The sequence below is a fragment of the Antechinus flavipes genome, chromosome 1 (assembly GCF_016432865.1).
Source record: "Antechinus flavipes isolate AdamAnt ecotype Samford, QLD, Australia chromosome 1, AdamAnt_v2, whole genome shotgun sequence".
In the NCBI taxonomy this organism is placed as follows: Eukaryota; Metazoa; Chordata; class Mammalia; order Dasyuromorphia; family Dasyuridae; genus Antechinus; species Antechinus flavipes.
In genome coordinates, this window is record NC_067398.1 from 287724830 (window position 1) to 287743256 (window position 18427).

Consider the following 18427-nt stretch of genomic DNA (forward strand, 5'->3'; position numbering starts at 1 on the left):
CTTCTGCTGCAGCCTTTTACCTTTACTCTCTCTATATAACTCTGCTTTAAATGTGTTTCTTGTAAACAATATATTGTAGGATTCTGGCTTTTAATCTAGTCTGCTATCCACTTACACTTTATGGGAGAGTTCACCCATTCACATTTATAGTTAAAACTATTAATTCTGTATTTCCTGCCATCTTATTAAAAGTTATACTTTTCTCTTTCCTTTTCCCCTTTCCCTCCTCCCCAGTATTTTACTTATGACCACTACATGCCTCAAGTAATCCTCCCCCTTTAGAGACCCTCCTCCTTTCTTATACCTTTCCCCTACTATTTCTGTTTTCCCTTCAATTTGGCCTATCCCTTCCCTTTTCCTCTTTCCCTTCCCACTTTTCTGTAAGGCAAGAGAAGTTTTTTGGTGAAACCAAATATATCTAATATTCTTTCTTTGAGCCAAATTTGATGAGAGTAAGGTTCATATGATATTCATTGCCCTCCATTCTTTCCCTCAATTATTATAGGTTTTCTTTGCTTCTTGCTGAGATGTAATTTCCTTCATCTTACCTCCACTTTCCCCTTTTTTCCTGGTACAATCCCCTTTTCACCTCTAGTTTCTTTTTTATATTATAACAGTAAAATCAAATTATACATGCACTCTCTATGTATATCCATAACAAAAATACAGTTCTCAAAATTTTTTTTCACCTTTTTATGCTTTTCTTGAGCTCTATATTTGGAAGTCAATTTTTTTGTTGTTTAGCTCTGGTCTTTTCATCAAAAATAATTGGAATTCACTAGTTTCATTGAATTTCCATCTTCTTCTCTGAAAGAAAATACTCAGTTTAGCAGTGTAATTTATTCTTGGCTGCATTCCAAGTTCCTTCATCTTTTGGAATATCTGATTCCAGGCCCTTTGATCCTTTATAATGGAAACTGCTAGGTCCTGAGTAATTCTTATTGTGGCTCCTTGATATTTGAATTGTTTCTTTCTGACTGTAATTTTTGCCTTGGTCCAATAGTTCTGAAATTTAGCCATGATATTCCTTTGAGTTTTGATTTTGGGGTCTTTTTCAGGAGGTGTTTGGTGAATTTTTTCAATGGTTATTTTACCTTCGGATTCTATAATATCAGGGCAGTTCTCTTGGATGATTTCCTGAAAAATAGTGTCTAGGCTTTTTTTTTTCATCATGAATTTCAGGGAGTCCAGTAATCCTCAGATTGTATCTCCTAGATCTACTTTCCAGATCAGTTGTTTTTCCAATTAGGTACTTTACATTTTTCCTATTTTTTTTTTTTTTTTTTGGTTTTGCTTGACTGATTCTTGTTGTCTCATTGAGTCATTGATTTTCATTTGTCTGCATGTAACCTCCCATTTATCCTATTCTCTCTTTCCCTTCACCTTTTCCCTCTTCAAAAGTGTTTTGCCTCTGACCAGCTTTTTTCCTGGTAGGCCTTCTTTTCTATCACCTTTCCCTCTTTCTGTATTCCTTTTCTCTCCTACTTTCCTGCATGGTAAGAAAGATTTCTATACTTCTGTGGCATGTGTATGTTATTTTCTCTTTGAGTCAATTCTGATGAAAGTTCATTTATTCCCTCTCCCCTCCCTTTCTGTTTCTTGCCTCTTAGGTCATATAATTTACACGATTCTACCTCTCCCTTTCCCTTTGCAATACTCTCTCATCTTTTGATTTTTAATTTTTTTTAGATATTTCTTTATATTCAACTCACATCTCTGACTTTTATTTATAGATACTTCTGAGAATTAATTCTAATGAGAATTGATTCTAATGAGAAAGTTATTATCTGTTATAAGTATCATCTCCCCATGAAGGAATTTAAACAGATAAATCTTGTTAAGTGCCTTATGATCTCCTTTCCTGATTACCTCTTTATCATTTGAGTCTTGTATTTGAAAATCAGATTTTCTATTCAGAGCTGGTCTTTTCATCATGAATGCTTGAAAGAGCTCTATTTCATATAAATTTTCTCTTTTCCTCTGAAGGATTATACCAACTTTTGCTAGATAGATGACTCTTGGTTGTAATCCTAGCTCCATTGCTCTTAACTAACATCATTCAAACCCTCTGATCCTTTAATGTAGAAGCTGTTAAATCTTGTGTTATTCCAAATGTGACTCCACTATACTTGAATTGTTTCTTTCTGTATATTTGCAATCTTTTTTTCTTGACCTGGGAGTTTCAGAATTGGGGTATAATATTCCTGGGGAATTTTCATTTTGGGGTATCTTTCAGGAAGTGATTGATGGATTCTTTCAATTTTGATTTTACCCTCTGGTTCTAGAATATCAGCACAGTTTTTCTTGATAATTTCTTGAAAGATGATGTGCAGGCTCCTTTTTTTTTTTTTTTTTTTTTTGATCATGACTTTCAAGTAAACCAATAATTTTAAAATTATCTGTCCTGGATCTATTTTCCAGATTAGTTGTTTTTCCCAGTGAGCTATTTCACATTGTTTTCTATTTTTTCATTCTTTTGGTTTTGTTTTATTGTATTTTGATTTCTTATGAAGGCATTAGCTTCCATTTGCTCAATTCTAATTTTTAAGAAATTATTTTCTGCCATCCATATTTAGCACGCATATTTGTATAGGGCCCTCACAAGATAGGATGATATGTAAATATATTTGCAGAGAACATGTGGAAACCCTTCCTGTTATGCATCTATTTCTTGCCAAGTTCTGTAACATATACATGTACAGCTACCAAGGATTTGATCTCTGTGTCCAAACAGCATTAAATTAAATCTGTGAATGGAAAAAAAAAAAAAAGAAATTTTTTCCTCAGTGGCCAATTTTGCTTTTTTAAAGCATTCTCCTAATTAGCCTTTTTAATTTCCTTTTGCACCATTCCTTAATTTTTTCCTCTATTTATCTTATTTGATTTTCAAATCCCTTTTGAGCTCTGCTGTGGTCTGAGACCAGTTCTTATTTTTCTTGGAAGCTTTGGATGTAGGAGCTTTGACTTTGTTATCATCTTCTGTGTATTTTGATCTTCCTTGTCACCTTGGCTTTCTATGATCACAATCTTTTTGTGTTGAGAAGATGATTATAAAAGATCCATCGTGAAAAATATTTTCCACCTTCAGAAAGAGAATGCAGATTGAACCATGTTTTTTTAAAACTATTTTTTGTTTTCTTTGTCAGCATTTTCATTTGCAACATGACTAATATTGAAATATGTCTTGCATAACTTCATATATCAGATTTCTTTGTTTCTCAAGGAGTGGGGAGACTAGTAAAGAGGGAGAAAATTTGGAACTCAAAATTTAAAAAAAAAAAGATTTTTAACTTTTTTCATGTAATTGGGAAATATTAAATAATTAAAATTATTTAAAAAACAATAAATAAGAATGAATTTTATTAGAGTTGTTTATATGAAGGAAGTTTTTGTTTCAGTATTTTTTTCCTTGTCATAAAAATTAAATATTGGCCTACTAAGGACCTGTTTATTATTTGCAGGCATGTCAAGGATAAGAATATCATAGAGCTGGTTCACCAAGTTTCTATGGGGATGAAATATTTGGAGGAAAACAATTTTGTACACAGGGATCTGGCTGCAAGGAATGTCTTACTAGTTACCCAACATTATGCCAAAATCAGCGATTTTGGACTTTCAAAAGCACTTAATGCTGATGAAAATTATTACAAGGTAAGTATATTCTGTCTATGTCATTAGTAACTCTTCCTTTAAAAAAAAAACTGGAATTCAGATCAACCTTTCTGCAATGATTTTATTAACAGTAGCATTTAAAAAATTATTTAAAACCAATTACATGCCAAAAATATCCTTTGTTATGAGAATTTTTGTCTCCTGCAGTTATAAAACTTTTGCAAATTGTCAAATTATTGGTCTTACACCCATTGCTCCTTTTTTTTAACTCTTTAATGCCATTTCTATAAAACAGAGAAAAAAAGCATAATCTTTTTCTTTTCTTTATGGGGGCCCCTGGCCATTATTAGCCATGTAACATCTTACAGTGATTTTTCTTTCAAAATATGTGTAATTAGGAAGTTATAAATTATTTTTACAATTTTTACAATATATACAATATTTATATAATTTATACAATATAATACAATATATTTATATAAATCAAATTTGGTAGAAACAATGGCTTGTGTTTATTGAACAGTTCTTTTACTTATGGAGTTTGTAAATAAATTTATAGTTTTATAGTTTAATAGTTAATAATAATATAGTAATAGTAAACAGTAAAATACAAGTCATGTATATTTATATATACTTATTCATATATATAAAGGGAACATTTTTATGATTTATTTAAAATTTTTTGAACTTCAAATGGTCATTTTTATGTACATAGTAGAGCAAAAAAAGCCTATAGTTTGTACATGAATCTATAGAATTCTTGTGTACTTCTTGCTTGTCTTTTAAAACATATTTAAAAAAATTTAATATGTCTATCTGAAAACTATGCACTTTACTTTTTGTTCTTTTTGTCTTTCATTTCTATACCTTTTTTAAAAGCTGCTTCAATGACCTTGTTTGTTGCCTTATCCTTATACCCTTCCTTTATTTCTTCATCTTCAAGATTGAAGTATTAACATATTTACCTTCAAAAAAATAAAAGAAAAAATCCCTTTGACTAAATATGGATAGTCAGGCAAAACAAATTCCCACATTGGCCATATGTGAACATCTATGTCTTACTCTGTATATTTGGAAGGGTGGTTGGTCAATGTATTTATTAGAGTTTTTAATCTTTCAAAGTGTTTATTTATAATGTTGCTATTATTATACAAATTGTTGTTAATAGTTTTGATATATTCCTTTGAAAATTGCATTTGTATCACATTGACCATCTCAGTTTCTTATGTGTTGGAAAGGAAACTTTGTCAGAGAAACATGCTGTGAAATTTTTTCCCCAAGTTTCAGTTTCCCTTCTAATTTCATCTACATCAGTTTTGTTTATGCATTTTTTTTTTACTTTTATACAATCCAGTCTTCTTTACCTTATGTCGTGTACTCCTTCCCTTATTTAGACATAAAGATCCTCCAACTTCAAATACAGTGTTGTTGCTACTTCTTGATGTTTTATATGTTATTGTTTTATGTGTGCCTGTTTCCTCAAAGTTGTTACATTACAAATTGGAACTTTCTAAAGAGATTTGCAGGGATGTGGAGATTGAAGTATTAAACTGCAAAGAATCTCTGAGAAAAATCACGTCGCTCAGTGAACCTATTTATTGCTATAAATTCTATCATTTTCCATTGCCACAGGAATACTTTGGGTTTATCCCCTTTATTGAAATTAAATATTAAAATATAAATATATATATATATACATACATATATAATCATTTATTCTTAGGCACAAACTCATGGAAAGTGGCCAGTCAAGTGGTATGCTCCGGAATGTATCAATTACTACAAATTCTCTAGTAAGAGTGATGTTTGGAGCTTTGGAGTACTAATGTGGGAAGCATTTTCCTATGGACAGAAGCCTTATAAAGTGAGTTATTGTTAATTGGTTAATATATATTTAATTAGGTACTCATTCACTCAGGTAAGTAGCACAAAATAAATCAAGTGAGAAATAAAGCTTACCTTACTATATTTAAAATGGCACAAATTGATTTCTACTGTGCGTTGCTTGAGAGAATTATCTTCAGCCTTTCTTTTTAATTAGAATTAATTTATTGAAATTTTCCTATTGGCATTCTGAAATAGAAATTTTTCCATACTATAAGACTAGAACAATACCATGAATTTCTTATTCTGTGTGCTTGAGTATGGGAGCTAAAGTGATGGCTATTTTTTTTTTTTACCTAGAAACAGCTAATTTGAGGAGTTTCTTTGTAGCATATTAAAATCAAATTTCTAGCAAGTTATTTTCTCCTCTACAATTATACCTACTATTATAGAAATTCTCCACTAAGGTGTTTTTTCCTAATTCCTCATCATTTCATGGAGATAATCTTGAATTGTTCTCAAAGATTCTGCCATCAGCATGTAGGTTTTACTGGCTGTTGTCAAGTACAAACTTAGGTAGGTGTGGAGAGCCTTATCACCAGAAGGTTGGTAATTAAATGATACAGTTTTTGGCTTACAGAGATGTTCTACAAAGGCATGGGATCCTTTCAGTTTTTAATGTTGAAGTGAAATTTGTGATTGAAAGTTAGTGAAATTATAGATTTTTTGAAGTTTTGAAAAACTTTTAATTGAATTAATCCTCTGTAATAGTTCTATTACATAATGTGGATTTTCTTTTTTGATCTGTAACCCTTTAAGGTGATACTGTAAAAAAGAAAAAGTTGATTTATAAAGTGATATTAGAAACAGTTTTATCCTCATCTTAGAAGTGAAAATACTACTTATCAATAACATAACAATGCATGAGGGTTACAAATGAGTTGTTATTCATTATGTTTCTTTCAGTCTGATGCCTGAGTAATTTCCAAAGAGTTAAGTTAGATAAGAAAAAAATTTCCAACCTTTCTTTCTTTTATATATACTCTATCAAGATTTATCACTTAAGCCAGATTCTGATTATTTACTTGGACTTCAACATTCCAATATTTCCTTAAATAACCAAATTTCTTCATTCACTCTGTAAGACTGAGGTCTGATTTATTCCTGCATTCTTCTTCAGAAACACACAGAAAAATAGTCACACCCTCCAATTCCCTAGTAAAGAACTCTGAAATTCTTTTACTTTCTTTTATCCTAATTCTCTATGCTTTATTTCTCTTAAACCTATTGTTCTCATTATGCAATCTCTCTATCCTTTAGTATTTCACCACATCATCACTCTTGCTCTGCCTACACTCTTATTACTTCCTAATCTTGACCTTTTTAATGAGCCAGTTTAAATAGACATCAGTCTATTTAAAAACCTTTTACTCCTTTCACACCTTGACAAAACTCATACCTTTACAAATTTTAATCCTAGATTGCTCCCAGCTTCTGCCATCATTCCTATTCAAATTCTACTGATTAGAATTGGAGGTCATAAAACTTTGCAAATCGAGTCTACTAAATTTCTATTTTAGCTGATCTTAATAGGGTTTTCATTTTGAAAATTCAACTCTTTCACTCTTCTCTAATTAATTCTCTATACTGCTGATTACTGTGGACTATTTAAAATGTTTTCTTCTTTCATCAGGTGTTTTACATCCCAGTTGTGTCCCTCACCTAAATGACTTGACTAAAGAAATCGTTCACCAAAAGATCCCTTTTCTCCTTTCTTCTTTATATCACTATTTCTTGATATCATCCATATCGTCTTTTCCATTGTTACAGACTTTTTTAAAAAATCAATTTTCTTCAACAAAGCCAACCCCTTTAATATTCTGCTAATCTAATCCCTTCCCTTCTTTGACAGCAATATAACCTCTCTGTACTCGCAGTTATGTCTACTCTCTATAATGTTTAGTCTCTCTCTATTACAGATTCCTTCCCTATTGTCTACAGGAACTGCAGGATTCTTTGCACTTTTTCTAATGCACTCATTCCTCTTCCATCTTTAAAAAACCCTCACTAAATCCTACTATCCATGATAATTATCATTCTATGTATATTCTCTTTCTCTTAGCCAAATTATTTTTAAAAGCTTTCTACATTCTATGTCTTTTAATCTCCACTTATTCTCTCTTTAATCCATTACATTTTAATATTTAACAACCTCCTCATTCACTTAAAACTGCTCTCTTGACTGACAAATCTATTGGCCCTTTCTCAACCGTTATCCTTCTTAATCTCCCTGAAGGCTTTGACAAATGTTGACCACGCTTGCCTCCTCTCTGGACAGAGAGCCTCTGATTAGCATTATGTATATCTAACTGCTCCTTCTCAGTCCTCTTGGCTGATTCTTCATCTACTAACTTTGGTTTTTCTTCAAGGCTCTGTCTTTTGACAGAGGGGAATATTTTGTTCTCACTCATATGTTCAACATAACTTGGATTTTAATCACTCTTTTCTTTAACTTGGCATTTTACACGGGTTCAGTTTCTATGCTTATACAATCCTATTGTCTTCTAAATTTTAATCCCACATCACAGAATGCTTATTAAACATTTTGAATTGGAGGTCTCACAGATGTCTTATACTAAAACATGAATTTAAATTTAAAACAAAACTTATTATCCCTATATCAGAACCTACCCTTTACAAATATTTTTGTTAAGTACACCACCATCTTTCTGGTAACTTTGGTTACCAGCACTGTTGTTATCTTTAATTTCTCACTCCAAATATTTGATCAGTCACTAATCTTGTTCTTATCTCTACATCTCCCATACCACTCACATCTTTCACACTACTCACATCTCCCTCTTCTCACACCATTACCACAATAGTTTAAACCCTTCTCACCTCTTGTCTACATTGTATCTCATTTAATTTCCCCATCTCTATCCTCTATCTATCCTCCATAGAACAACCACAGTAATTTCCTTAAAATACCAGTCACATTACTTCTCCTAATTAATAAAAAAAACTTCTTTGTTTGACATGTAAATCTAACACTATTCCCCTTCTTACATTTGACTTGTCACACTGTACTTCTTCAACTATTCTGTAATCCAGTATATGTACCAATTTGCTAATCTGTATACCTTACCACTTATCTGCATGACTTTGCTTTAGATGTACCACATTTCTGGAATATACTCCCTCCTTATTTCTGTCTCTCAGAATACCAGATTTCTTTCAAGATTCAGCTCATATATTACCTGCTGTATAAGCTTTTCTGACAAACCATAGCACCAATATTAGAACATTTTGTTCCCCAAAGTATCATTAATTTATTTTGTATATTTTACATAAAGTACATGTAACTGTTTCACTTATGCCTTTGAATCACTATTGCTTAGTTCAATATCTGACATATGACAGTGATTAACGAATGCTTGTAAATTGATTGATGGATTGGTTGATTCAGAGTATGTCATTGCTGTATGTTATTACTGTAATGGATTCTGAAGATAATATTTCTAATTAACTTTCCATCATGATGATGGCCATCATCATGAAATAAATATGTAGGTTATAATGCTTTAAAATCCTTGAATCAAAGAAATTGGTATAAACATACTTGAATACTTTTATTGTGAATTGCAGTAGAAATAGTTACTATACATATCTATTTGATTACTTCAAATCCCTTTCACTTTTCTAGGGAATGAAAGGAAGTGAAGTTTCAGCAATGCTAGAAAAAGGAGAGCGGATGGAATGTCCTACAGGTTGTCCAAGTGAAATTTATGATCTAATGAAACTATGTTGGACATACGAGTGAGTAAAAAATGTTTACCCTACTGCTTTATAAAACTGCTTTATTTAATTAGTCAGGTCCTTCTTTTTCATATGTATGGACTTGTATAAGATATGTATGTACACATAGCTTGTCTAAATGCTGCTTACCACTAGGTGGCATAGATAGATATCTTAGGAATTGCCAAACACTCTAAAAAAGACTGTTTTGAGAAGGGAAGGTCATAGTTGAGCATTTGCTCATTTTCTTTCCCATTTCCAAAATAAGTGCCACACTAATTGTCCACCTCTTCCTAAAACAGTAAGCAATTTGATATGTTACGTATGTGCAATCATGTAAAACATTTTCATATTGTGAAAGAACAGACTAAAAGGGGAAAAAATAAAATGAAAATAGTATGTGTTGATTTGCATTCAGAGTCCATCAGTTCTTTCTCTAGAGGTGGATAGCATTCTGTCATGAGTTTTTGGAATTTTCTTGGATTTTTCTTTTGCTGAGAATAGTTAGATAGTTCATAGTTGATTGTCACACAATATTGTTGTTACTTTGTACCATGTTCTCCTGGTTCTGCTCATTTCACTTTGTATCAATTTGTGTAAGATTTTTCTCAAATCCACCTGCTCATTATTTCTTATAGTGTAATAGCATTCCATTGCATTCATAATAACATTCCATTATATTCATATACCCCAACTTTTTCAGCCATTCACCAATTGATGGGCATCTTCTCAATTTCCAATTCTTTGCCACCACAAAAAGAGCTGCTATGAATATTTTTGTTCATGTGGGTCTTTTTCCATTTTTATAATGTCTTTGGGATGTATCCCAAACATGCCTAGTAGTGGTATTCCTGGATCAAAAATACATGCACTTCGATTGCTATTTTGGCTCAATTCCTAATTACTCTCCAGAATGGTTGGATCAATTCATAACTCCACCATTATTGCATTAATGTCTTAATTTTCCCATATCTTCTCCAATATTTATCATTTTTTCTGTCATATTATCCAGTTTGACAAGTGTGATATACTACCTCAGAGTTGTTTTAATTTGTAATTCTCTAATCAAAAGTGATTTAAAGGATTTGTTCATATGAGCACAGATAATTTTGATTCATCTGAAAACTATCTGTTTATGTGCTTTGATCATTTTATCAATTGGGAAATGCCTTATATCCAAACAAATTTGGCTTAGTTCTCTATGTATTTGAGAAATGAAGCCCATCAGAGATACTTGCTGTAAAATTTGTTTCCCTGCTTTCTGCTTTCCTCCTAATCTTTGTTGCATTGGTTTTATTTCTATAAAACCTCTTAAATGTAATGTAATCAAAATAGTCCATTTTACATTTTATGATGTTCTCTTTCTTTGGTTTGGTCATAAATTCCTTCTTTCTCCATGGATCTGACATAAACTGTTCCTTGCTCTTCTAATTTGTTTCTGATGTCACCCTTTATGTCTAAATCATGAACCTATTTTGATCTTATCTTGACATAAAGTGTAAGATGTTGATCTATAAGTAGTTATGCCTAGTTGTTTTATACTTTTCCCAGAAGTTTTTGTCAGATAGTTAGTTTTTATCCCAGAGTCTTATCCCATTAGCCAATACTGAATAGTTTGGTGGCCTATTATATTTTGAGATTTGGTATAGCTAGGACACCTTCCTTTGCATTTTTTCTCATTAATTCCCTTAATATTCTTGACCTTTTTTTCCCAGATAATATTTTTAAGTTCTACAAAATAATGTTTTGGTAGTAAATTGATGTGACACTGTATAAGTAAATTAAATAGAATTGTCAGCCTACCTATGAGCAATAGATATTCTCCCAATTATTTATATCCAACTATGTGCGAAAATTGTTTTGTAATTGTGTTGACAGTTCCTGACAGTCTTGACAGGCAGACCAAATGTTTTATATTTAAGTGGAATTTCTATCTTTGGTGCTGTATTTTGTTGTTGGTTTCTAATCAGTTACAATTTGGTTGGTTATAATCTGAAAGGGATGTATTTAATATTTCTATCTTTCTACATTTCATTTAGAGGATTTATTACATGGTCAATTTTTTTTTATGGAGATGCCATGTGTTGCTGAAAAAAAAGTTCTATTCTTTTCTATCCCCATTCAATTTTTTTTAACAGAAATCTATCATTTCTAACTTTTCTAAAATTCTATTTACCTCCTTAACTTTTTTATTGTTTATTTTTGGCTTGGATTTATTTAGTTCTGAAAGGAAAAAATCTGGCTCTGAGAGAATTTTTTCCCTGATTTTAGTTGAGGTCTACCACTTGTATGGGTTTGATCTCTATTTCTTTCTGTAACTCACTTTCCCTTCAGTGATACAATTCTTTTTTTTCCTTTTTTATTAAAGCTTTTAATTTTCAAAACATATGCATAGATAATTTTTCATCATTAACTCTTGCAAATTCTTGTGTTCCAATTCCGTCCCTTCCCTCCATCCCCTCTCCTAGATGGCAAGTAATCCAATACATTTTAAACATGATAAAATATATGTTAAATCCAATATATGCATATATATATTTATACAATTATTTTGCTGCACAAAAAAAATCAAATCAAATAGGAAGAAAATGAAAAAGAAAGTAAAATTCAAGCAAACAACAACAAAAAACGTGAAAATGCAATGTTGTGATCCATAACTCAGTTCCCACAGTTCTCTCTCTGGGTGTAGATGACTCTCTTCATTACAAAATCAGTGGAATGGACCTGAATCACCTCATTGTTGAAAAGAGTCATGTTCATCAGAATTGATCATTGTATAATCTTCTTGTTGCTATATAATGATCTCCTGATTCTGCTCATTTCACTTACCGTTAATTCATGTAAATCTCTCCAGATCTCTCTGAAATCATCCTACTGATTGTTTCTTATAGCACAATCCATAACATTAATATACCATAACTTATTCAGCCATTCTCTAACTGATAGGCATCAACTCAGTTTCCAATTTCTTGCCACTACAAAAAGACTGCCACAAGCATTTTTGCACATATGGGTCCCTTTCCCTCCTTTAAGATCTCCTTAGGCATAGTTCCAAACTGCTCTCCAGAATGGTTGGTTAAGTTTATAACTCCACCAACTATGTATTACTGTCCTAGTTTTCCCATATCCTTTCCAGTATTCATCATTATCTTTTCCTGTCATCTTTGCCAATCTGAGAGGTATGTAGTGGTACTTCAGAGTTGTCCTAATTTGCATTTCTCTGATCAATAGTGATTTAGAGCACCTTTTTATATAACTAGAAATGGTTTTCATTTATTCATCTGAAAATTGTCTTTTCATATCCTTTGATCATTTATCAATTGGAGAATGGCTTGAATTCTTATAAATTTGAGTCAATAATTCTTAAGAATTACAAATTTTTATGATCTCTGGTCTTTTTCTTAGGAAAGCTTGAAAGCCTTCTAATTTACTGAATAACTATTGTTTTCTCTTGAAGAATTGTGCTCAGTTTTGCTGGGTAGGTTATTCTTGGTTGTAATTCTATCTCCTTTGCCTTCCAGAGTATCATATTCTATGAACTTTGATCCTTAATGTTGCAGCTGCTAGGTCTTATAGCTGATTATGACTTCTCAATATTTAAATTGCTTCTTTATTATTGTTTGCAATATTTTTACCTTCACCTGACATTTCTGCAATTTGGCTATAATGTTCCTGGGAGCTTTCATTTTGGGATCCCTTTCTAAAGGTGATCAATTAAATAAATTCTTGAAGTATGATTTCCAGGTCATCTCCTGCTTTCTACTTGCCCAATTTTAATTTTAAGCAGTTTTTTTTTTCCAGTTAGCTTTTTAGCTCCTTTTCCATTTGGCCAATTCTACTTTTTAAGGAGTTGAGTTTTTTCCTAAGCTTTTAACTCTTTTCATTATTCTCTTGCATAACTCTCATTTCTTTCCCCAGTTTTTCTTCTACTTCTCTTATTTGATTTTTATTCTCCTTTATGAGTTCTTCCAGGAGTTATTTTTGAACTTGAATCCAATTCACATTTTTCTTTAAGGTATTTTGAGATTGTTGTCCTCTTTTGAGTTTGTCTCTGAATCATCTCTTTTACCATAATAACTTTCTGTGATCAATTTTTTGTTTATGTTTTCCAGCCTTGCTTATTTTAAATTTAACTCTGCTCCTATAGTGGAAAGGGCACTATCCCATCCATCTTGTTCTAGGTTCTGTAGACTATGGCTATTTGCCTGTTGTTGGGGTGATGCTTCTTTGAGGCCCACAGGACACCCTTATTTTATGGGTTCACAGCAGTCCAGTAGTTTACTTGATGCTGTGCTAAGACACATAAGGGAGAAGTGGCATCTTGGCCCTAATACCTGCTCATTTGCTAACACTGTGCTGCAGCACATGGATAATGCTGGTGTTCATATTTGTTTGTTGACATAGATTTGTATGACATAGATTTAACCCAACTGGTGGAATAAAGGAGAAGAACCGAGGCAGAATTGGAAGGCAGGAGGCCCAGCATGTACAGCTTTGCCAGGTTTGAACAAAAGGAGAATGAATACTTTAGTTGACTAGCTGAAATGGGAAGGGACATTTCAGTAAAAATCTGAAATTCATACTAGCTTGAATAAGAATCAAGAAATATCATGAACCACCTCATGAAGTGACTTCTTCAACCCCAAAATTACATAAAAACTAACCTAAGACCATGGTCAGTAGAAAATAGATCATCTTCAAAGTAGAGCCAGTGCAAAAAAAGCAGTCCTAGTTCCCAATATGACTTGAGATGGCCTAGAAACAGTTGTAGTCTACAGGGCTCTGTGTCTAAAGGCAATAAGAGTAGAGAACTACATGAGAAAGATAAGGTGAGGTCAGAAATCAACTTGGTCAAGAACCTGGGAAGTCCCACATTGTCATTGTGACTATATGCAGAATGGATTGCCTTTAGACCCAGTTCTTATTAGGTTCCTGTCATTTTGTTCTGATGTACAACAAAAAACCTTGAAAAAGCAAGCTTTCTAAAACAAACAAAAATGTAGGGGTGCTAAGAAGCTAAGGCCAGGAAGAGGAGATCAGCACAGAAATTCAGAGGTCCTAGTGTGACATCAAACAATCCTGATAATTCCACTCAAAATTACAGCACATTGCAAAGATTGACCCTGGTAGAAATTTTTACAATAGGAGCTAAAGCTAAAGACTAAATTTAATACAAACAAATCCATTGTTTGGGATAGATGGACGGGTGGGTGGTTGGATATGTATGTAGATATATACATCTGCACACTGGTACACATATGTACATCATACATATATACATATGTACACAGGTAGTTAAGTTCTATGTTTTTCAATTTTTTTGGTAATATCTTTCTTTATCTCTAAGTCATGTATTCATGATATTTTCTTTTCTTGAAGATAATGATCTCTGCTCAATTTCTACTATACAGTTTTTCTTTTTTTTCAGAAATTTTTATCAGATAATGAATTTTTAGTTCAAAATCTTAACTTTTTATACTTGTGAAATACAAGATTGGGATGTTTATTTGATGCTGTGAATTGTTTTTCTACTTTCTTCCATTCTTCTACCTTTCTGTTTCTTAGTGACTACCAGATAGTTTTCATAATTACTGTCTTAATATAGTTGAAGATCTGGTACTGCTAAAATATCATCCTTATGGGTATTCCTTGTAATGATGCAGATAACCCCACATTCTGTGAAACTCTTGCCCAAGTTTTCATAAATTCTTCATTGGTTGTGTATATATATATCTTGACTTTGCATAGATAATATTGAAACATACTGCTTGTAACAAACCAAATATTTCAAGTCATATATTTCCTGCATAACGTTTGCTTTGTGATAGTATCTACCATATGTTTCTCCACTATCTTTTGGCTTGATCATCAGAATTCAGTTTTCAGAGATTATAGTGTTCCATAACTTGTACCCATACAGCATCAATGGAAAAAATATGGATTAAAATATGGGCATTTATGTTTTACAAAGAACTTTAGAAGCTTTTCCACTAAATAATCTTATTTTCTCAAAGACAATGTCCTTCTTGGTTTCAGTTCTGGATTCAAGTTTAATGATTGTTCAAGATGGTGCCCCTATTGTACATATGTGAAGAATATACATTCTTCAGTTACTTGTTCTTTCTTACATGACAGTAAGGCCATATTCTAGTGTAGCTATTATTTTCAAGATTACTTTAAAAATTAAAAAATTCTGCACTCGACACAATCAACGCAATAAAATCTGTAAATGGGAATATCTCATCTTCTCTAGTAGATTGCTTCCTCTATTATCACTACATTTTTCACTAATCTTATATCTTTGACTGAAAACTATAGAGCCTGCTTCCTTCCTGCCCTCAGACACATCTTTGTCTTCTCCATCCTGAGGCATAGAAGATATCTAGGTCTGTAGTCAGGAACACTTGAATTAAAATCTTAACTCAGACTGAAATTAAGTGATGCTAAGCAAGTCTCTTAACTTCTTTTTACCTTAGTTTCCTCAAGTATAAAGTAGGAGAAATAATTTGTGAGGCTCTAGATTTGATTTCCTTCATCTTCATCAGAAAAAGCTAGGTGACTTAGGTCATAGTTTTGTTCCTGGAGTCAGGAAAACCTGAATTCAAATCCTGTCTCAGCCACTGACTAATTATTTGACCCTAGGCATGTCTATCTCTCTTAACCTTTGTTTGCCTTAATCTACTAGAGAAGGAAATGGCAAACCCCTCCAGTGTCCTTGTCAGGAAAAGCTCCATACAGGGTCACAAAGAGTCAGACATGACTGAATGACTGAGAAACAACAATCTCTCAGGGATTATTGTGAATATTAAATGACATAATATTTGATAAAACACTTGCCTGACACAGTTTAATATTTCATTTAATACTTTAATAATTCATTTATTATGTGTCATTTAATAAATACTTGTTTTCCTTCTTTTCTTTTCTCAAAAGATGCTTATTTGATCTATTCATCCTTTCTGGCTGTGTTTTACATCTTATCTTCATTTCATGAGTAAATTCCTTGAAAAGTAATATTTAATTGGTACCCCCTCTTTCCTCTTACTCTTTCTTGAGTGTGTAATCTGGCTTCCAACCATAATCATTTATCTGAGAATAACCTCTCTTCAAGGTTACTTGTATTCACTTGCATCTGAATTTTTATGGACCCATTTGAGATTGTTGCTGGATTTGTTTGTCTGTCTGTTTGTTTTTTGACAAAGCTCATTTTACAGATGAAGAAACTGTATTACACAATTTTTTTTTATTTTTTACATAATTACATAATAATTACATAATTACATAAACAAACAAGATTACATAATTTGTTCAGTATGACATAGCTAGGAAATGTTAGAGGACAGGTTTGAACTCAGAAAGATGAGTCTTCCTGACTCCAGGCTCAGTAGTCAGTACACAGTGGATTCACTGTGCCATCTAGCTGCCCTTACTACTTACTAATCACTTAAAAACCAAATTGGTGATTGGTTTTTATCTTTATTCTTCTTCACTTCTCTGAACTGTCAATCACTTTCTTTTCATTAAAAAATAATCACTCTTTCTTAGTTTTCAAGACAGTGTTTTCTTTTGATTCTCTTTCTACATGCCTTATCTTAGCATTAATGCAGATTATATTTATTAATCATCTGTGTTTTCTTTTTTATTGTTTATTTTTTAAATTCAGTATTTGGGTTTAGTATGACATTTGAGGATTTGGTTGCATCATTGTACATACATAGATATTTTCATAGAATATGGAAATTTACAACTATTTTTATACAAATATACACAGTGGATTGGAAACAGTAAGTAATTTGCAGTTAGAGCCATATTTAACAATATTAGAATGATGAATTTAGATATTCACCTTGTAATGGATCAAGTTAAGATGACTTTCTCCTTCCTGTTGGCAGGCCCCTGCCATAACAATAATCAACTTTGAGTTTGCAGTCACATTGTAGTCTTTGCCAGAAACAATCTTTGATGGTTTAGGAAAAGGCTGCCATATTGGAGAGCTATCATTGCTCCTTTTAGTTCGTCTTCTATGATATCAACCAGGGCAAGTCCATTAGCTAAATTTTTCATTAAGATATTGATGGAACATGCTATGCCAAGTGCATTGACCCCAACAATGGTGATCTTATTATGGGAAAACTATTCTTTCTTTAGGATATTCACAATCAGCTGATCCTAGACAGTAGTTCTCATTTTGGAGGCAGTCTGGTGGTGTGGGACAATTGAGGTTGCTGGTCAGGCAGAGTGAGGGGTATCCTAAAGCAATTTTTCCTCATCAGTACAATTATTACTAGTAAAGAACAAGAAAATGTAGCAAAAACAAGCTTAAAAGCCTTCAAGTAATTTTTATAAAAAATAACTAAATAATTCAACTGCTTGTCAATACTGGCCTTTCCATAGAACTCCCACTCATTGCATTCCCCCTATCATTACATCCCTGGCCTACAACATTCTTTTTTCCTGGTTTTTTCCCCTTCTTTTCAATAGTATTTTATTTTTCCAAATACATGTAAAGATAGTTTTCAACATTCATTTTTGTAAGACTTTGTTCCAGATTTTTCTGCCTCCTTCCTTTCTTCAGCAATCTGATATAGGCTTTTACATATATGCAGTTCTTGCATATATGCAATTAAATATATGCAAATACATATTTCTGTATTTTTTATGTTGTCCCAAGAAAAATCAAACCAAAGGGGGAAAATCCATTAGAAAGTAAAAACAAAAATCAAGAATCAAATAGTGAAATTACTGTGCTTCAGTCCATATTCAGTCTCCATAGTTCTCTTTCTGAATGCAGATGGCATTTTCCATCCCAAGTCTACTAGAATTGTAATCAATATATTGTTGAGAAGAGCTAAGTCCATCACAGTTGATCATTATATAATCTTGCTGTTACTGTTTACAATGTTCTTTTGGTTCTACTCACATTACTTAGCATCAGTTCATGTAAGTCTTTCCACACTTTTTTGAAATCAGCCTGCTCATCATAATAGTATGTTATATTCATATAACACATGAATAATAATATTCTGTTACATTCATATACCATATTTTATTCACCCATCCCCTAACATAGGTGCATTCACTCAATTTCCAGTTCCTCTGCAACATTTTTTCATTCTAAAGACAGCTGCAATTTTAGACAAAGACCTTAGAGTTATCCCCTTTGCACTCTCCCATTGAGATTCTTAACTAAGGA

The 18427-nt window shown here is 32.2% G+C and overlaps 1 protein-coding gene across 3 annotated transcripts in view; it reads left to right on the forward strand.

The window, feature by feature from the left end:
• The window catches only part of SYK (spleen associated tyrosine kinase), a 147871-nt gene that overhangs the window by 112261 nt on the left and 17183 nt on the right, over positions 1 to 18427 (forward strand). For all 3 annotated transcript variants that reach the window (XM_051962215.1, XM_051962231.1, XM_051962222.1), the window contains 3 exons: positions 3462 to 3651; positions 5336 to 5476; positions 9143 to 9255. In XM_051962215.1, coding sequence (XP_051818175.1) covers positions 3462 to 3651; positions 5336 to 5476; positions 9143 to 9255 — 444 coding nt within the window. The remainder of the gene's footprint in view (positions 1 to 3461; positions 3652 to 5335; positions 5477 to 9142; positions 9256 to 18427) is intronic.